Consider the following 18811-nt stretch of genomic DNA (forward strand, 5'->3'; position numbering starts at 1 on the left):
GCTGCTGCCCAGTAACGATTTCAAAAGCGCTCTTGTTGGTGGTGGAAGAGCTCTTTTGAATATTGAAACATAACTGAGCGACATCCAGGAGCTTCACCCAATCCTTCTGCGTACCTCGCATAAAGTGCCGAAGGTAGTCCTCCAACATAGAATTAAAGCGTTCTGTCTGACCATCGGACTGTGGATGATAGCTCGAGCTCATGGAACGTGTGGACCCGAGGAGTTTGAACAGCTCGGTCCGGAAGACGCCAGTGAAACGGGAGTCACGATCACTGACAATATCTTTTGGCAGTCCCCAATGCTTGACGATGTGCTTGAAGAAGAGATGAGCCGTCCCTTCTGTTGTAACGTGTTTGGGTGCTGCGATAAATGTAGCATATTTTGACAAACGATCTACCACGACGATGATAGAGCCTAAGTTCCCGACCTTAGGCAATCCAGAGATGTAATTCAATGAGACGCTCTCCCATGGACGCTTTGGGATGGGAAGTGGTTGCAGCAGACCGGCCTTCTTCTGATGGTCTGCCTTGTCCTGCTGACAAATCAAACAAGTGCGGACATGTGTCTCGACATCGTCCCGCATCTGTGGCCAATGATAGGCCCTCTGCACCAAAGCAAACGTGCGCTCCTGTCCTTGGTGTCCCGCCCAAAGAGTGTTGTGGCATTCGGAAAGAAGTGATTTCCGTAGGTCCCCGCCTCTCGGAACATATACGCGGTTTCCCTTGGTCATCAACAATCCATCCTCGATCCAAAAGTGTCGAGCCTTGCCCTGCTCGACAAGCCGAATCAGGCGTCGCGCCGCGGGATCTCTCGGTAGTAACTCCCGCACCTGATCCTTCATAGAAATAGTAGCCGCGCTAGAAGAGAGCGCTACTATCGACTCCAAGTTCGCCAAGTCCGCCCTGCGGCTCAAGGCGTCTGCTGACTGCTTCCTAAGCTCCACAAGCTTAGGCTGCGACATCTTGTACGGTGCCCTGGCGGGCGGTCTCGTGCCAGGCCCCAACTCAATCTCGTGATCCACTGCCCTCTTCGGTGGTAGCTTCCGAGGCAGCTCGTCTGGCATCACGTCTTCAGACTCCCCCAACAGTTTCTTACTACCGCCCGGGGTGGGCCCTGACACCTCTTCCATCTCCTCAAAACAAAGGGTACCCAAGTAGGAGATCTCATCCTGCTTGCGCCCCTTCTCAAACTGCATGGCCGACAAGTTCTTCTCTCCTGTACGTCCGGCCAAGGTAGGGATGACACACGGCCTCGCTCCCAACATCATCAGTGAATCGGCATGAGGTAAGACAGCAGTGAATGTATCCCCTAGAAATTCAAGCCCAAGGATAAGCTTGAAGTCGTCCATCGCCACAACAGAAAGATTGGTCTTGCCCTCATAAGCACCAACCTTAATCAGCACAGACTTGGCTACACCGGCAATGGGTTGTGCAGCCGAGTTGATCGCCTTCACTCGCCCAACTCCCTTCTCCAGCACGAGCCCGGGTCTCGCCACTTCGGCGCTCGCAAGGTAGTTGTGTGAGGCTCCTGTATTAATCATGGCACAAATCGGCTTGCTATGAATCTTCACATCCACGGACATCAATCCTTTCTTCCTAGGAGTCTGGGCCTGAAGTTCTTCTTTCTTTTCCGGCTGCTCCACAGTAAGAATCGGGATGGTCTTTTTCGCAAAGGGTGGCACAACTCTCTTCACCGCCACCGTAGAGAATATGTTGCACCATTGGTTTACGGCCCCCCAAGTTGTCCTCATCCTCCTCCGTGTCGTTCTCGCCACCTACCTCTGCTTGTGGCTCCACAGTCTTCGAGGACGACACCTTGTCGGTAAAGATCGTTGCCAATGCGTTCAACACCCGCTCTTCGGGCAATCCCGATACATATGCGGACCATCGCAGATTAAACACCCTCTCCTCCTCTCGGGTGCTCCCTGCCTGTTCTCCTGGGGCCTGTTCCTGTCTGAACCGCCCTGTGAGCCATTCTGAGAGTGGGGCCTCTGGTCTCCCCCACCTCTGTTGAAATTATTTCTGAACGATCTCATCCCATTCGGCTTATTCCGCTCAGGACTAGGCGTCGTCTGCCTATCCTTCTGAGTCTCTAGGTTGAAATCCGCCAGTCGCTCGGCCGCTATGATAGCCGAACTCAAATCAGTCACTCGTTGCCTCTGCAACTCATTTCTTGCCCACTGTTTCAAGCCTTCCATGAAAGTGAACAGCTTGTCCGCCTCCGACATGTCTCGGATGTTCAACATCAGCGCTGAGAAAGCTTTCACATAGTCCCACACGGAACCTGTATGTTCAAGCTTTCGCAATGCCCTCCTGGCATTGTACTCCACATTTTTGGGGAAGAACTGCTCTCTGATCGCCTCCCGTAGAAGAGTCCACGTATCGAGCTGTATTTGATGTGTCTGGATTTCCGCAAACTTGGTACGCCACCACAGCTTTGCATCACCAGTCAGGTACATGGTTGCAGTCCCAACCTTCCTTGCCTTGTCCCGCACGTTGGCTGCAAGGAAGTACTGTTCCATGTCGAAGAGGAAGTTCTCGACCTCCTTCGCATCACGCTCACCGCTATATGCCTTCGGTTCTGAAATTCAAAGCCTAGCACCGGGGTCATGAGCAACCATATGCGTGCTACCCACTGCACGCTGGAGCAACCTAATCTGAATGGACATTTGCTCCATGTCACGCTGCATATCGGCAATGCTGTCGTTTCCGAATACGCCAGCCATCTCCTGAATCACGTGCCGACATTCGTCCAACTCCGAATTTAGCACCGTGATCTCAAATTCTAGGGAAGAGACCTTCTCCTCCAATTCCGCCAACCGGGAGTGTCCGTCCTCCGGGTTCTCAGCTTTCTCGCTGGTTGAAGCTGCTTGTCGCGGGCTTTCCGGATCTTGCCCCGACGCTTTCGCAGCAGTAGCAGTCGTACGCCTCGGCCCCATCTCGGCATGAGGCTCTGATACCACCTCTCACGAGGCGCCTATCACACAGCGCATCGTGTGGCTAGTAGTCCGCTGACTACGTCAGCCAATACCTCCGCTCGGCACTAACGCAGCGTGCCGAATGTTATCAGGGTCGGGAGGAACAAATCACAAAACCGTAAATTGCACACACGAATTCAAAAAACCAGATTGCATTGGACTGAAAATGCATATACAATGATCAACGATGCTAGAGCAAGGGGGTTCGCCTTGAGGGGGACTCTAACACGTCACTAAACCAAGCTTCTTGAACTCATTCCCCCCTATAATAGGCTTAAAAAAATAAATCCTATCGTCTACACTAGACACTAGAAAAGCTGAAATTTACAACTCAAAAGGCGTAACGTCCCCTTGAGCAATCTAAACAACAGAAAGCAAATAACAAAGCAATAAAAGGCCTACACCTAGGACTCTAAGACTAGTTGGTTGTCCAGTGTCTATCGATGAAGGCTGAGTGGTCGGCCATGTAGAACGGTTGAGTGGCCGAAGTGCGCGTCACGGGGCCTAGTGAATGGGCAGCCCGTGACACCGTGTCACCTCTTGTTCAGTGTGGTTGGACCATTGGATCTTGACATAGAGAATTGACCGGGTTCAAAGTTGTTGCTCCTTTCTATCTAATATCCTTAAGGGAAATTCTTTGTTGCTCAAGTTTTTCTTAATGACCATGGGTTCAAATTTAAGGACATGGCTTGGGTCTGGCAGGTATCTGCAGAGTTGGGATACGTGGAAAACATCATGTATTCTAGAAAGTGGGGGTAGGGGTAATGCCAATCGATACGCCACCGCCGATCACCCGCAAAGCGCATCACTACTTGGGTCGGAGAAATATTAGGTATACTTTTTCCCCTAGCTGGAATTCCAAAGGCCTCCTTTTTGTATCGGCCCAACTCTTTTGTCTGTCTTGGGCTTCCTTAAGCTTTTGTTGGACCATATCAACTTTTTCAATCATCACTTGTACTAGTTCAAAACTGGTAACCTGTTTCTCTCCCATTTCGTCCCAACAGATTGGCGATCGACATTTTTTCCAATACAAAGCTTCGTATGATCCATTCCTCTACTGCTGTAATAGCTATTATTATAAGAGAATTCAATGAGTGGCAGGTACTCACTCCAAGGTCCCTTAAAATCCAATACACAAGACCGAAGCATGTCTTCTAGGGTTTGGATGGTTCTTTCTGTTTGTCCATCCGTTTGGGGATGATATGAGGTACTAAGTACCACTTTTGTCCCTATTATGTTTTGGAAGGTATTTTGAAATTGTGAGGTGAACCTCGGGTCCCAATATGACATTATGGTTACAGGGATTCCATGGAGTCTGACTATCTCGTGTACGTATATCTTGGCTAGCCTATCTAGAGACTATGTTCATCGGATAGGAATGAAGTGACCGGATTTGGTTGGTTGGTCCACAATGATTCATATGGTATCATAACCTTGTCAAACTCGCGGTAGTTTTACCACAAAATCCATAGTAATGTGTTCCTACTTTCGCTCTGGGATTTCCAAGGGTTGCAAATAACCTTTCAATGGGTGATGTTCGGCCTAACCCTATGATAAGTTAGACATTTAGCCACGAAGTTGGCTATGTCTCTCTTCATGCCGTTCCACCGAAATTCATCTTCAAGAACTTATACATCTTTGTTCCACCAGGGTGGATAGAGAGTTTTGATTGATGGACTTCTTGCATAATCTCGTTCTTAATCTCCTAATTGTTAGGGACACATAATCTTCCTCATACACAATACCTCTTCTACCCCTATTTGGAAGTCTGACACTAACCCAGCGCTGGCGTCCTTCTTGATTTTCTAGAACTTCGGATCCAGGTCTTGAGAAATCTTGATCTTTCCTATACCGAAGGGAGAGCTTGTAATGTAGCGAGCACGTCCTCGGTTGACTCCTCTACCTCTAAGTTCAATGATTCGAGTTGCCTCATCAACATTGCAGCCAGTGTGATACTACCTTTTCAGTTGAGAGCATTTGTTACGCAATTTGCTTTACCATGGTGGTAGTTAGTGCTCACGTAATAGTCCTTAATCAATTCTTACCATCATCCTTGCCTCATGTTCAATTCCCTTTAGGTGAAGAGGTACTTGAGGTTCTTGTGGTCTGTCTATATGCCACATCTTTCCCCGTATAGATAGTCTCCAAATTTTTAACTAAAAAACTATCGCCGCCAACTCTAGGTCATGCGTGGGGTAGCTGAGCTCATACAGTTTCAATTGCCTAGATGCATAAGCTATAACCTTCTCATTTTGCATTAAGACCCACTCGAGCCCGTTCTTGGATGCATTGCCGTATATCGTGAACCCATAGAGTTAAAATCGGTATCGATGCTAGTCTTTGCTTGAGCCTCAAAATTCTTCCCACAAGCTTAACACCATTCAAACTTCGCCTTTTTTTATTCAGCCTAGTTAAGGGTATTGCTATCTTAGGAAACCCTTCTACGACGAACTTTCTGTAGTTTGTGGGTTTGGGACAATCAACTACTGCCGCTACCTTCTTGGGATCTTTAGTTATTCTTTCTATTGAAATGACGTGTCCAAGGAAAGGTACCCTGTTAAGCCAAAATTCGCATTTACTAAACTTAGCATAAAGTTCCTTGTCCTTTAGGGTTTGCTGAACCGTCCTAAGGTGCATCTCATGTTCCTATATGTCCAGTGAATACACGAAGATGTCTTCAATAAATACCAACACAAATTTATCAAGAAATGGTTTAATTACATGATCCATCAGGTCCATAAAAGCTATTGGAGCATGTGTTAGCCCAAATGGCAGCACCAAGAATTTATAATGTCCATACCTAGTTCTAAAGGCGGTCTTAGGTATGTCATTAGCCTTAACCTTGAGTTGATGATACCCTGACCGTAGGTCAATTTGAGAGAATATCCTTGCTCCCTTGAGTTGATCGAATACGCCATCTATCCTTGGCAATGGGTATTTGTTCTTGAAGGTAACTCTATTGAGATCCCTATAGTCAATACATAACCTCATATTATCGTCTTTTTTCTTAGGAAACAGTACTAGGGCTCCCCAAGGCAACACACTGGGCCTTATTTGCGTCTTATCTATCAATCCTTATAATTACACCTTTAGCTCCTTCAGTTCTACAGGATCCATTTTATAAGGGGTCTTAGATATTCGGGTGACGCCTGGGACGAGGTTTATTAGAACTCAATCTCTCTATTAGGGCGGGGAATACCTTTGGAAAGTCCTAAACCACTAAGATATCCTCTAGTCCCACCCCTTAGTCTCGTGTAATATATCTCCAAGCCCGTGCTTCCGAGAGTAATTGTTTGGTTCCTCTTGTCATTCCCTGTCAAGTCCATGGAATGAGAACACCTCACCCTCAGGTGGGCAGAAATTTATCACCTTATTCTTGCAGTCCACATGAGCATAGCCCTTCGATAACCAATTCATTTATAAAATCACACCGAATTCCCATATATTGATTTGTATCAAATGAGCCTTAAACGGGTGATGGTCATCAAGGCCTATAGCACAATCCTTATTCACCAAATTGGCCACCAGGATTTTGTTTCCCAGATTTAGCTACTCTATAAGGTTCGTTAAGGAGTTCAGATTTTCTACCTAACTGCCTATCAAATCTCTTGGATACAAAGGAATGTGTAGCGCCAAAATCAAGTAAGGTATAAGTGGTGGAGTTATTGGTCGTAAGGTTACTGGTAACCAAATCTTCTGCATCTCTGGCTTCCTCCTGTGTCAAGGCAAAGACTCAGGCATTCCCCTTGGGTTGCAGTTGGGCACGGGTGGGGCAACAATTGGTTTGGAGATGGTTCAAGGAAAAGATGAGCCAGTGCTTGGTTACATCAATAATTAGAGAAATCTATCATTAAACTGCAAAGATATTTTATCTAAAATATCTGCAATCAAGTTATATATTTAAGGCATGCATTGGAAATTTTATTACATTCTTCAAGCAATAAAACCAAGAATATTTGGAGAACTTGCGACTCGTGCACATAGTATTGAAATGAGCTTTAAACTGCAAGGAAAATAAATATTCAATTGATGCCAATGATTATGATTATGATGTCACAAAACCATAAAATTTATAAATTTTTCAAGTGCTCCTAGATATGAGCAAAACTATCTAACGTCTCCAAAAAGATAAATTCCCAATGCTTTTGGATATGTGTATAAACTATCTACTATTTTTTAAAATAATTCTCAGTACTCCTAGATATGAGCATAAACTATCTAATGTCTCAAAAACAAAAATTCAGTACTTCCGGATATGAGTATAAACTATCTAATGTCTCCAAATTTAATTCAAAAACTTTTTGATATGAGTATAAACTATTTACAAATTTGAATAAAAACTCCTTGATATGAGTATAAGCTATTTACAAATTTATTTAAAAACTCCTTGATATGAGTATAAACTATCTATAAATTCAAATAAGTTCAAGTCAAAAGCTCCTTGACACGAATATAAACTGTCCACAAATTTACTTGAAGAGCTCCTTGATATGAGTATAAAGTGTCCATAAATTTACTTGAATAACTCCTTGATATGAATATAAAGTATCTACAAATATACTTGAAGGCTGCTGATATGGATATATGCTATTTACAAATTTACTTGAAGAGCTCTTGATATGAGTATAAATCATCAACAAGTTCAAATTTAAGAACTCCTTGATACGATTATAAACTATCTATAAAATTTACATGAAGACTCCTTGTTATAAGAATAAACTATCAATATCAAGTGAACTGCGTTATGACTTGATCCTCCAACGAGGTACGTAGGCAGCTTGAAATATACTTTCAAGTTTAATCACATGTCAAAAAGAATAAAAAAATATCTCATGAAGAAGAATCAAGTTTGAGACATGATTACTCCTTCACTTTGCTGTAGTAGATGTCTATGAACAAGTCTTGAGGGGGCATTTGTAGACAAGTAAAATTAATTTCATGTCCTATTGAATGATGACAAGTGTAAAATAATATATTAATTATCAAATATATTTTTTTTATTTATATTTTGAAATTTACTAGATTAACTCCAAATGTAAATAGATAATTGAATTGATATTTTAATATATATTCAATCATCAAATCAATGGAAATGAATATCAAAATTGAAGTGTTTTGGCTAATTAAATTGTATCTTGTAGTCAAAGATTAGGCCAATCAGAGGGCACCATGTGGAGCAACTGCATGTACGCTCTAATGAAATCATGAAAAAAAATTGATATTTATCTCTTATAAGAATACAAATATTAAAGAGATAATGTTAAATCAACCAATCTTGTCTTGTCAAATATTTGATGTATTTATCATAAAGAGATATACAAAAAGTATTCAAGTGCATCACAACTTTATCTTTTGACACTTATCTAAAGAGGTTTCTAGAGCTCATTCAAAACACACAGAGACAACAAAGATGCAAGCAAGCAAAGAAGGTCAAATAATTCTCTCTACGCAGTTCCTCGAGTTCAAGAATATTTAAAGGCGTTCAAGATGGAGATCAAGTTGTTCGTAGAAGGTGCGCAATAAATTATAGTGTTTATTTCGGGATTGCAGGTGAGGCGCTAAGATATTGAATTAACTATATGAATATCCAAATATATCCTCAAGAAGATCCAAGTGGCAAATTCACTTCTAAATTCTCAAATCTAAAGTCAAGACTATAGCGTTTAATTCGAAATTACTGGTGTAAGCCCTCAAATTAACATTATAGAAATTCAAACCAAGTCAAAGGGAAATCGACAATAAGAGTTACTTTGAATTTGTCAAATGCATCCTCGAAGAGAATAATCAGAGGATTAAATAGAGATTCTACCAACTTTTACCTATCAATTACACATTTCTATTTGTAATAATTTTCTTGTGTTTTGTTTTTCGAACGATAAAATTAGCAATCACATTTGCATTTTCAAATTTTGTGTTTGCATCTCTAAGTTTGTGTTTGCATGTGGGTGGATCAATTTAATGGAACTTTTCCATGGTATCTACTGAGGCAATTTCATTGTTTTTATCTCACATCCTTACACACACATATAGATGTAATAATGTTAGTGATTTGCTTTATTTTTATATTTTTTATTTTACTTTACACAATCCACTTATTTTCTTTATTTTGGACCCAAAAAAGTGTTGCAACATCATAAGAACGAGAAAAGAAGGGGGAAAAATAGATCGGGTCCAAGCCCAACTCAAAAGATCGAGTTTGGCATAATGGATTTGGGTCGAAGACCCCTCAGGTCTTGAGTCGGGTTTAGATCCATTCACTAGTTACTAGATTGGTCATTGTTAGGGAAAAGGCTTTGGTAGGGTATTTCGTATCCAATGACAAACCTATTGCGGGGCGTCAATCTAATCTACCGGAGGTGTGTTGGTGCAAAATTTCACCACTAAATAAGAAGTGTACTTATAATTAGAACTGTAACTTTAAAATGCACTATAATTTAACAAAAAAAAATATTTATATAATTAAATTTAACCTTTCGGAGATATCAATATAATTTATGTGTAGAGCCAACACAAAGAGAGAATATGATAACATAAAGTAGAATGCATATTTGGTATATATGCATGAGAAGTGATGAATAAACTTAAGCAAACAAAATAACCCTACAACATATATATTTATTAGTGCTCTATATATTGTTCACAGCTGGTGAGTAGTGATCAACTGCTGCTTTGAAAATTATGTCAAAGGCATTTTGGATGCAGGCCTTCAACTTGGGAGCCTCTATTAGTCCATTCTCTGTTCCCACAGCCAATCTCAGCTTCCCCATATAGCTCAACATTGTTATGGTAAGACTCTGCAAAGACATCAACATTTCCTCAAAATTTGCATCATTTAATATGACTCTCGCATCATAATTATTAGGATAAATTATATTTTGTCATCTGAACTATATCTATTTTTACACGTTGGGATCTCAATTATCTTTTGTTTTTTTTATCAATTTGTTATCTCAACTTTGCGAAATTTGTACTTTATCATATATGATCATTTTTTTTTTTTGCTATTTTTTTTGCTGAAAAAACATCGCATGTTGTGTATATTTGCAAAATATCACATACATAACCCTTAAATCTCATATTGCACTGCATGTGATATTTTTTTGATAACTTGGTGGAAAAATAGTCATAAATGGCAAAATATAAAATTTTGTAAATTGAGATGGTAAGTTAACATAAAAAAAATTTAGATACCAAAGTATAAGAACCGTTACAGTGATCGGATTGCAAATTATAATTAACCCTAATTTCTATTGCCAAAGAGGGTAATGGACCACACAATTCTTTTTTTTTTTTTTTTGTGATAATTTTAAACATAATTTTCCTATTGCTAATTACTGTTAGTGATCACTTTAGCAAACTATTTAGGAAAAATTAGTTATGTAGTCTTTTAAGTTTATCTGTTATTAATTTTAGTCATTTAATTTTTCTTTTTAGTTTTAGTCCGATAACTTTCAGAATTGCTTAATTTTGGTCATTTGATCTAATTTCAAACAATTTTACCCTTACACAGCTTTTCAAGAGCAATTTTAATCCATATATATTCATTTATTTTGCATCTCAAAGCTAATGCTTGCTTAGAATGGTATAAGAAATTAGGTTTATTGAAAAATATTTATTTATGTTTACACTTAAAGCATTAGGATGGACTATTACCTTTATTATCAAAAGAGCAAAAGAGTCGTAAATTAGGTTAAAGGATTAAATCTACACAAAATTGATAAACAAAGGACTAAATCTAATATTACCAAAAATACAGAACCGAAATGAATTCAAATCAAAATTATAAGACGAAAATTTTCTTTTTCCACAACAATTATCACTATTTCAACTATATAAAAGTCGTTATTCTGGCCCAAAAAAAATCGTTGTCAATTATCATATATAATTAGTAACAATAAAAATGTCACTTTATTTTATTTTTTTTTCTTCACTACCTTTTCTTTTAATAGTGATATATAGGTTATAATAAAAAAAACCAAATCAAACGGTGCCGCCACTGTGTTTGGTTTTGTTTTTGACCCATTCCTAAAATATACCAAAACACACCAAATATTCATCTGCTATTTTTACACTTTATTTGTATTTTTTCTTGATCTTTTAATATAAAAAAATATATGATTTAATAATAAATAATAATTTTTGTCACTCAAATCACAACATTAAACATACAATACTTATTTTAAATTATTTTAAATTAACTCTAAAAACGAATTTAAACATACACACTATCACCCATACATATTTATTTATCTTGTTTTTTTCTTTCTATCACCACAAAGCACACGAAAAATAACTCCAAACACTATATTTAAGTTTTTATTAGTTTTTCTTAAGGAAAAAGTATTATTTTAGTCCGCTAAATATGCCTAATTTTAATTTTAGTCATAACCCCTAGTGCATATGGACTAAAACTGCCTTTCAAAAGTTGCATAGGGGTAAAATTGTTCAAAAATCTGCCAGAGGACTAAAAATAAGCAATTTCGTAAGTTGCTAGACCTAAATAATAATGGACATAGTTATTGGACTAAAATTAAAATTAAGCATATTTAGTGGACTAAAATAATATTTTTTTTCTTTTCTTAAAGAAAGGGATTTGGTTTGAACTGGAAATCGCAGTACCTGAGGAACTCCGGCGACCATGAAGTACAATCCTTTGACTGGTTGGTCGGAGAGCGACATTTGTTCCACAGGCCCTATTATGTTTGAGACTGTCATGCTTGTGTTCTTCAACGTGCTGTGAATGTATTTAGCTGTTACCTGTTCATAAAAGCAATTATTAACATTAAATACCATTAATTACTCCAATATTAAAGATTTTAAGTATATATGATTTCTGATTAAACAACCATTGTTTGATATATGGACGCCTGCACACACAAATATATTGTATATAATATATAGGATTAAATGTATTTTTGGCCCCGTAAGTTAGATTATTCGGCGTTTTTATTTTTCAACTTTCTAAAATAAGATTATTTGTAGAATTTCGACAAATTCAAGAAAATTACAAAGATGCATAACTAAAATAATACCTCTATATGGCTATATATAAAGTTCAACAAAAATAAAAATTTTGGCAAATACGAGACAATACGAACAGTAGCACAAATTTTGAAAGGTCTTTGTACACTCTCTTTTTCTTTACTTAATGAAATTTACCATTATTGGGAAAAAAAAATTGAAACGTCATATGAAATGCACATGCATTTTTCTGACGAGCACTACAAGAAAATTGCGAGCAAGGAAAATTTAACTTGCTACGAATTTATCAACGAACTGTTCAAAAGAAATATTAAATAATATAGATCAGGACCAAAAGTTTTACTTGCTCATTATCTCGACAGTGATTTTAACATTATAATTTTTCATAGCTATTGATCATTTTTCTTGTAGTGGAGATGGTGAACTCTAATGAAAGAAAAGGACTGAAATCGTGAAAAATAAAATGATGATGGATGAGAATTCTATCCTGAAAATTAAAGGATGAAAACCATAAACAACCTAAATTACAGGACCAAAAATGAAATATGTATATATATATATATATATATGTATTATGTACATAAAAAATACTGCCAAAATGTGGACTATTCCCTGCATTAACAACGACTATGGCTTAAAAATAATGGTAAATCAATATGTTTTACCGTAGTCAAACAAACTTAAATTTTGTCCGTCGTTAATCAATATTCTGTATGATTTTAGCTATGTGTAATATTTTATCTTCGCATACAGAAACAACAGCTAACCATTAATGCTATGACCTCCTTTCACAAAGTAGGAGCTTTCAATTTATTTTAAAATTTCAACAAGTTTCTTCAATTAGGACCATATTAATTATCAATATTTTTCTTTTTAATAAAAAAAATTATTATTACTAATCTCTTCTAAAATTGATATTCTTATTTTATTCAACACTTTAAAAGCTTATTTCTAAAATAAAATTCTAATATCTTATAAGCTCCAAAAATATTTATAAAATGTTAGAAAATCCAAGCACATGCATCACATAGAATTCAAACCATTTACTCCAAACGCAACCTCACATAAACAAGCAAACCAGCTATATCAATGAACTAGACAGCACCCGCTACAAAAAAAATTAATTATTTTCTACATTATAAATAATTACTATTTAAAAATCATAATAAATTAATTTTTTCTTACCTCGATCAAAAAATTTCAATGCAAAAACTTAAACTTTTACCATAGTCAATCAAAATTTGTCATCATTTTTAGATATTTTTGTTCCGATTTGCAAAAACGACGACAAATTATATCTGTTGTTGCATGCGTAGCCGTAATTAATTAGTATCCATCACAATTTTTCATTTTCAACTATTGTAATTAACTGCAAGAAAGTCATATTTTTTACGGTGACATACCTCAGGGCCTCTGTATTTCCTCAACATTTCGAGCAACTTCCCAGTTAAAAACACAGCAGCAGAATTCCTCTTCCTCTGGATGATCTTCTGGGCTTTAAGCACAAAACTTAGGGGGTTGTTTGGCTCATGCTCAGATAGTTCTGGAACAGGAACATGAAGGAAAGCAAACTGGTTCCCCCAGGAGGACTCTGCGTCGGATTCGACCATTTCAGCTACGGATTTGTAGCCAGCAATGTTTCTGGTCCTGAGCAGAACTAAGGCTGTTGACTGCGCATTCCTTTGCTCATGGTTCATTGCCTGCATGTATTGTCTTATCCCCAGGAACAAAACTCCGCATACCACATCGTTTAAGGTCTGTTTGGCATGCAAAATATATGACTTTCAAAGTTAGGGTTATAGCACAAAAGGGATGAAAATTTCTAACTAAGTGGGTGATTGGACAAGATTATTTAAAAGATTTATAAATTGTTATGTCTTATAACATATTTTTAAAGTTTATAAGATATTAAATTTTTATGGTAAATTGCACAAATCTCCGCGCCTTTTTTATAATTTTAGTCATGTAATTTAAGGGTTGCGTTTTTATTCTATCCGAATTGATTTTCACTATTTAGTACTCCTATGGCTTTAAAGTTTTGAAAACTTTAGTAATCTTCTTACTAAATTAATTTCGCTTGAAAATTGCATGTGACTTGCATATGACTCAATGAAATTGCAGTAAATCAATTCATGCAAGACCAAAAATATTAGTCTCTTTAAAGGACTAAAATTACAATTTAATTGGATTGTATACAAGTCATACAAATTTTCAATCAAATTGGTCGAAGAATGATGACTAGAACTGTAAAAAATTTAAAATTATAGGACTAAATTACAAATTTAATTTGTATAGAACCAAAATTAATACCACCCTCCTAAGTACAACACTAAAATTGCATTTTATTTTCCTTTTAAAATTATAAGAACGTACACCACACAACATAAATTACATTTGCACCTCATTGCTTTATGATTCTTATAAAGTTTTCCATTTTCCAAACATTAAACTGTAAAATTCATTTTCTTGACAATATTTTTTTGTCAGTAAATATATATATATTAATAATATTAAAATTATAACTTGAAACTTTGTTTCCTTTTTTTTTTTTTAATAATGAACTAAAATTCAATTAATATTCCGTACCCCAATCTTATCTGCTGTTGTTCAGCGGCTGCATTAATTACAGCACGGAATGCCCATGCAATTCATTAATATTTCCCAAATAATATACCTACTTATGCAGCAATTAAATTCAAAATAGTCAACACGCTGTAAGTAAATAAATAATGTATGCACTATAAATGGCTAAATAATACATTTGAGAACGATTAATCAGAGTTTGTCATGAGTTTAGTTACGACTAAAATATTTATTATAATTTTTTATCAATAACTATATATAGGGTGTTTGCAATAATTTAAATAAATATTTATTCATTATTATTAAAAAGCGATAACAAGATTTTAAATTTTATATTTCTGTGTGTGAACTGATTAAATTATCATTTTAATATTCAATAATATTAATTTTTGTTGCGACCAACGATATCGAAATTTTAACGGGAGGAAGATAGAAGTGCTCACCACACCAAGACTGGCCTTGACTTGTTTGATTTCGTCAATAGAGAAGGTCAAGGTGGAGATGGTGATCGGCCGGAACGCCGCGCCATCGTCTCCGGACCTTACCGGCGTCTGATCGTCCTCAATCACACCGCTCTTCAGCAAACTCCACCCAAAATCACACACAGTATTGATCACTCCGGACACAGCCCGACTGAAATTTCTGCAGATACTAACGTGGGCACGACGAGCTTCCGTTTTCGGGTTGAATGCAGGAAAGGTAAGGGGGATTGCGGGATTGTCTGCCCTCTGCAAGCAAGAAAGGAGAGCTCCCATGAGAGAATAGCCATCGCCGAGTGCATGGTGAAGTTTGAACACAACGTTCCCAGCTGCAGTGGTTGTAGGGTATTTGACAATGTGAATTTCCCATAATGGCTTGGTGAGTGGGAGTTGGTCAGTTGCTACTTTGGACAAGTAGTCAGTGAAGCAGCCGTCGTAGAAGTCCGGTGACTTCCCTTGTGGGAAGGTGGGGACTTTGACATGGTCTTGGAGCTTCACTTCCACCTTCTTCCAGTGTTTTATTCCATTTTTGTCCTTAACCTGTCCAGAACCAAGGTTAATTACTAGCTCGCGTGGAAATTGTATTTTTCGTCCCATAATTTAAATTTAATGTATTTTTAGTTTGATTACTTGTGGGATTCTTGAAAATAGTTATGTGACTCCCAAAAATTCTCTTTTTCCAGTCAATGTGTTAGCTTTAGTTAAAAAAATTACGGAAAAAACTATGTGCAAACCATGTGGCTGGTACATTTTCAAAATGTCGGAAAATTTGCACGTGATTTTATTTTCATTAATTTCCTAACAAAAGTTGGTAGGGTAATTAAAAAGTGAGAACTTTTTTAAAAGTTATAAGACTATTTTCAAAAATTATGATCTAATTTGACCTATGTTTTATTCGATTTTTGTCCTTCATCTGTTCAAAACGAAGGACAATTATTGCCTTTGTTCACCGTATTTTTTTATATTTATAATCTATGCTTTATTATTAAGGGACATTGGTCTTTTAGTGTTTTAATTTTATCTTCTTATGTCTGTCATTTTGCATTTTTAAAAAATTATTTATTTATTTTTATTATTCAATTAACTTTCCACTCTCCCGCTATCTTTTAAGTAATTTTTATTTTCAATTTTCATGCATCTTTTACTCTCACTAATATTTTTTTTATCACCGTTTTCTTATAAATCTAACATTAACTTATTATTCATATGTACTTTATTAATAATAAAAAAATTATACGTATTTTATTTAAATAAGATTATAAGAACATAAAAAATTGAAAAAATAAGAGGAAAAAAAGGTAATACAAAATTTGACCGTAGAGAAAATGCGATCGAGAAAAATGAGATGATAGATAAAAATAATAAAAAATTAACAGATCAATAAATTAAAAACACGTGTGTTCTTTAATTATATAAAGGTATAAATGCTGGTGTTATTTATCATGTGCTAGTCTTTATTATAGCCTTTTCTATGTTTCTACTCAATCAAAAAAAAAAAAAGAATTTACCTTTATTAAATTTACCTAATTCAGATCTCATTTCTTGTTTTAGGCTTATATTCATTGGTGCCCAAATTCACGCAACATTACATGAAGGGATTTTATATTGTAGAGAAAGCAACACCGTCACTTTCGAAAATGAAGCAATTTATTTTATTTTAAAAAACGAGATAAATTGTTGTTATTTTTTCATGGAATGGTAATTTGCTCGTTTGTAATTTTGCAGGGAAGTAAATTACATAAAACCCTTTATTTATTTATTTTTATTTAAAGGAGTATTTTTATCTATTCATATTTTTGACGACGTGTTTAATATAATTAACCCTTTAATATTATATTAATCAATTTAATTCTAACGTTGAATTATAAGATTCACTTTCTTCTCACTTCATCGTATTAGAAGTACTAACCAAAAAAAAAAAGAAAAGTTTAGAAGGGAGCAAAGAAATGTACCATGACAGAAGAGAAACGAGGGTTGATGGGAAGAAAGACATGTCGGAGCAACGACGTGGTCTGGGAATCGTCGATTGGGTGTTGTGATTCCAGAACAGCAACGACTGAAACTGAAATGACAGAGCTGGTGAAGTATTGGCCTGTCGGGCTAACTGGTTCTGTCTCCTCCATTTCTTGGAAGACGCCGTTGTATGATTCTCCCATCTCTCTCTTTCTCTCACTTGCCTTTGCCTCTCTGAGTTTCGACGTTACGTTCATAAATAGGCAGCAGTTGGACGATTTTGTATTTAACTAAGAGATGGTGAGGCTTATTTATTGCAGACAGTCTGTGTGCCACAAATGCGAGGTCCAGAAGATAAATTCCACTGCTTATTACCTTTTCTTTGTTTCTTTAAACTAGAAACAATAATTGTACCATGACATCCATCGTTGATTATGAAAAAGCATTCAAAATGGCCCACGAATTGATGTTTGTACCTTTGGGCTTCTCAGACTGTTCAAGCATAATGCCCAGATTATTATATATACATGTATATATATATATATATATGAATGGATACACGTTTTGATATTCTTTTTTAATGCTCATTGTGTAATACCCTTTTGTGTCCCGATGATAGTTTGTAATTATAATAGTTATGGTGTATTTTGTAACCATAATGTTGGCGGTCTGTAAATACCACCATGTATTTCATTTATAAAATAAGCTTTTGAGAGAATAAAAAACTGATTTGAAGGAGAATATATTTATTGCTTTCTTTATATTCTATTAGAGGTGATAAGCCAATAAACACAGAATTTGTCTAAGTTTATAACACGTTATCAGCATGACATTACGCTTGATCAAGATAGAATGTTGATTTTTCTAGTATAATTTTTATTCTTTGTTTGTTTACTCTACAATATCATAGTTACTTTTATTATTGATTATCCATAATAAAATATTAGTAACTATATTCTATATATTTCAATGTATCCTGAAGTAGACATATATATTAAAAGAAAAAAAATCTATCATATTTGATATTGCCGCCAGAAATAGGCATACAATTCTTAATTTCATCTCCTGAAGTGGATGTGATATTGCCTCCAGAAGTAGGCATACAATTTTTGATTTCATCCCTGAAATGGATATGTTCTATAAATTTCATTGCTTTTTAAAGTAAATAATGAATTAAAATCATATCCAGTAATAGGTGAAATATTTTGTACCAATTATGTTCAATATCATCCCTGAAGCGATGATAAGTGTAATGTTTAATTTTCTCACCACCTAAAGTGTTTTGAGACAATGGCTTGATCAAGAAGCCCGACGCTTCTTTATTTATTTAATTGATTCGTGATATATATATATATATATATTGATATCATAGTATAGCTATTGTTATTAAAATATGACTAACTTGAAGTTAATTTAATTAACTCAATTTACTAATATAGTTTTCTTTCATATGCCCATGTATGTATTTTGCATGTTTTGCTAGTATATTTCTATAAATAAAATTTATTTGTTATGAAAACAACTTTGACATGAATACCATTTAAGTGTTATTTGGAACATTATAAGATTTAAGCCAAACTTAAATATATTTAATTTTATGTATGCATGCATGTCATAGTAACTTATATGTTACTTACTGTTAGTAATGTTTCATGTCATTTTTACTTTATATCATGTGTAATATATTTTATTTTACTTATATGTATATCTTCAGTATTATGCTAAAAGTGCATATTAACTTGTTGTAGTTTAATGGTCAATCTCACAAAATTGGATTTCTTTGCGCTTGATGTTTTTGGAAAAAACTATCTATCCTTGGTTCTTGATGCTGAATTTC

General features: G+C 36.0%; 1 protein-coding gene across 1 annotated transcript; it reads right to left on the reverse strand.

Annotated features, from left to right (window-relative positions):
- Window positions 1-9410: 9410 nt before the first annotated feature.
- On the reverse strand, window positions 9411-17316 carry LOC105178564 (wax ester synthase/diacylglycerol acyltransferase 4). Its single transcript, XM_020699363.2, has 5 exons — window positions 16974-17316; window positions 14986-15561; window positions 13363-13716; window positions 11597-11734; window positions 9411-9771 (listed from the first exon to the last, which is right to left on the reverse strand). Exons 1-5 carry the CDS (start codon window positions 17229-17231, stop codon window positions 9604-9606), a joined length of 1494 nt encoding a protein of 497 aa, XP_020555022.2. The 5' UTR covers window positions 17232-17316; the 3' UTR covers window positions 9411-9603.
- Window positions 17317-18811: the final 1495 nt, after the last annotated feature.

This window comes from Sesamum indicum, linkage group LG12 (assembly GCF_026168435.1).
Source record: "Sesamum indicum cultivar Baizhima isolate 11 linkage group LG12, ASM2616843v1, whole genome shotgun sequence".
In the NCBI taxonomy this organism is placed as follows: Eukaryota; Viridiplantae; Streptophyta; class Magnoliopsida; order Lamiales; family Pedaliaceae; genus Sesamum; species Sesamum indicum.

What these genes read in the sequence shown, in the direction of transcription:
- LOC105178564 (XM_020699363.2), bottom strand. Translation starts at nt 17,231, where the DNA reads ATGAACGTAACGTCGAAACTCAGAGAGGCAAAGGCAAGTGAGAGAAAG. An exon ending in CTCGTTTCTCTTCTGTCATG is followed by an intron (nt 15,562 to 16,973) that starts GTACATTTCTTT and finishes GGTTCTGGACAG; the next exon opens with GTTAAGGACAAAAATGGAAT. An exon ending in TGGTCGCCGGAGTTCCTCAG is followed by an intron (nt 9,772 to 11,596) that starts GTACTGCGATTT and finishes ATGTCTTTGCAG; the next exon opens with AGTCTTACCATAACAATGTT.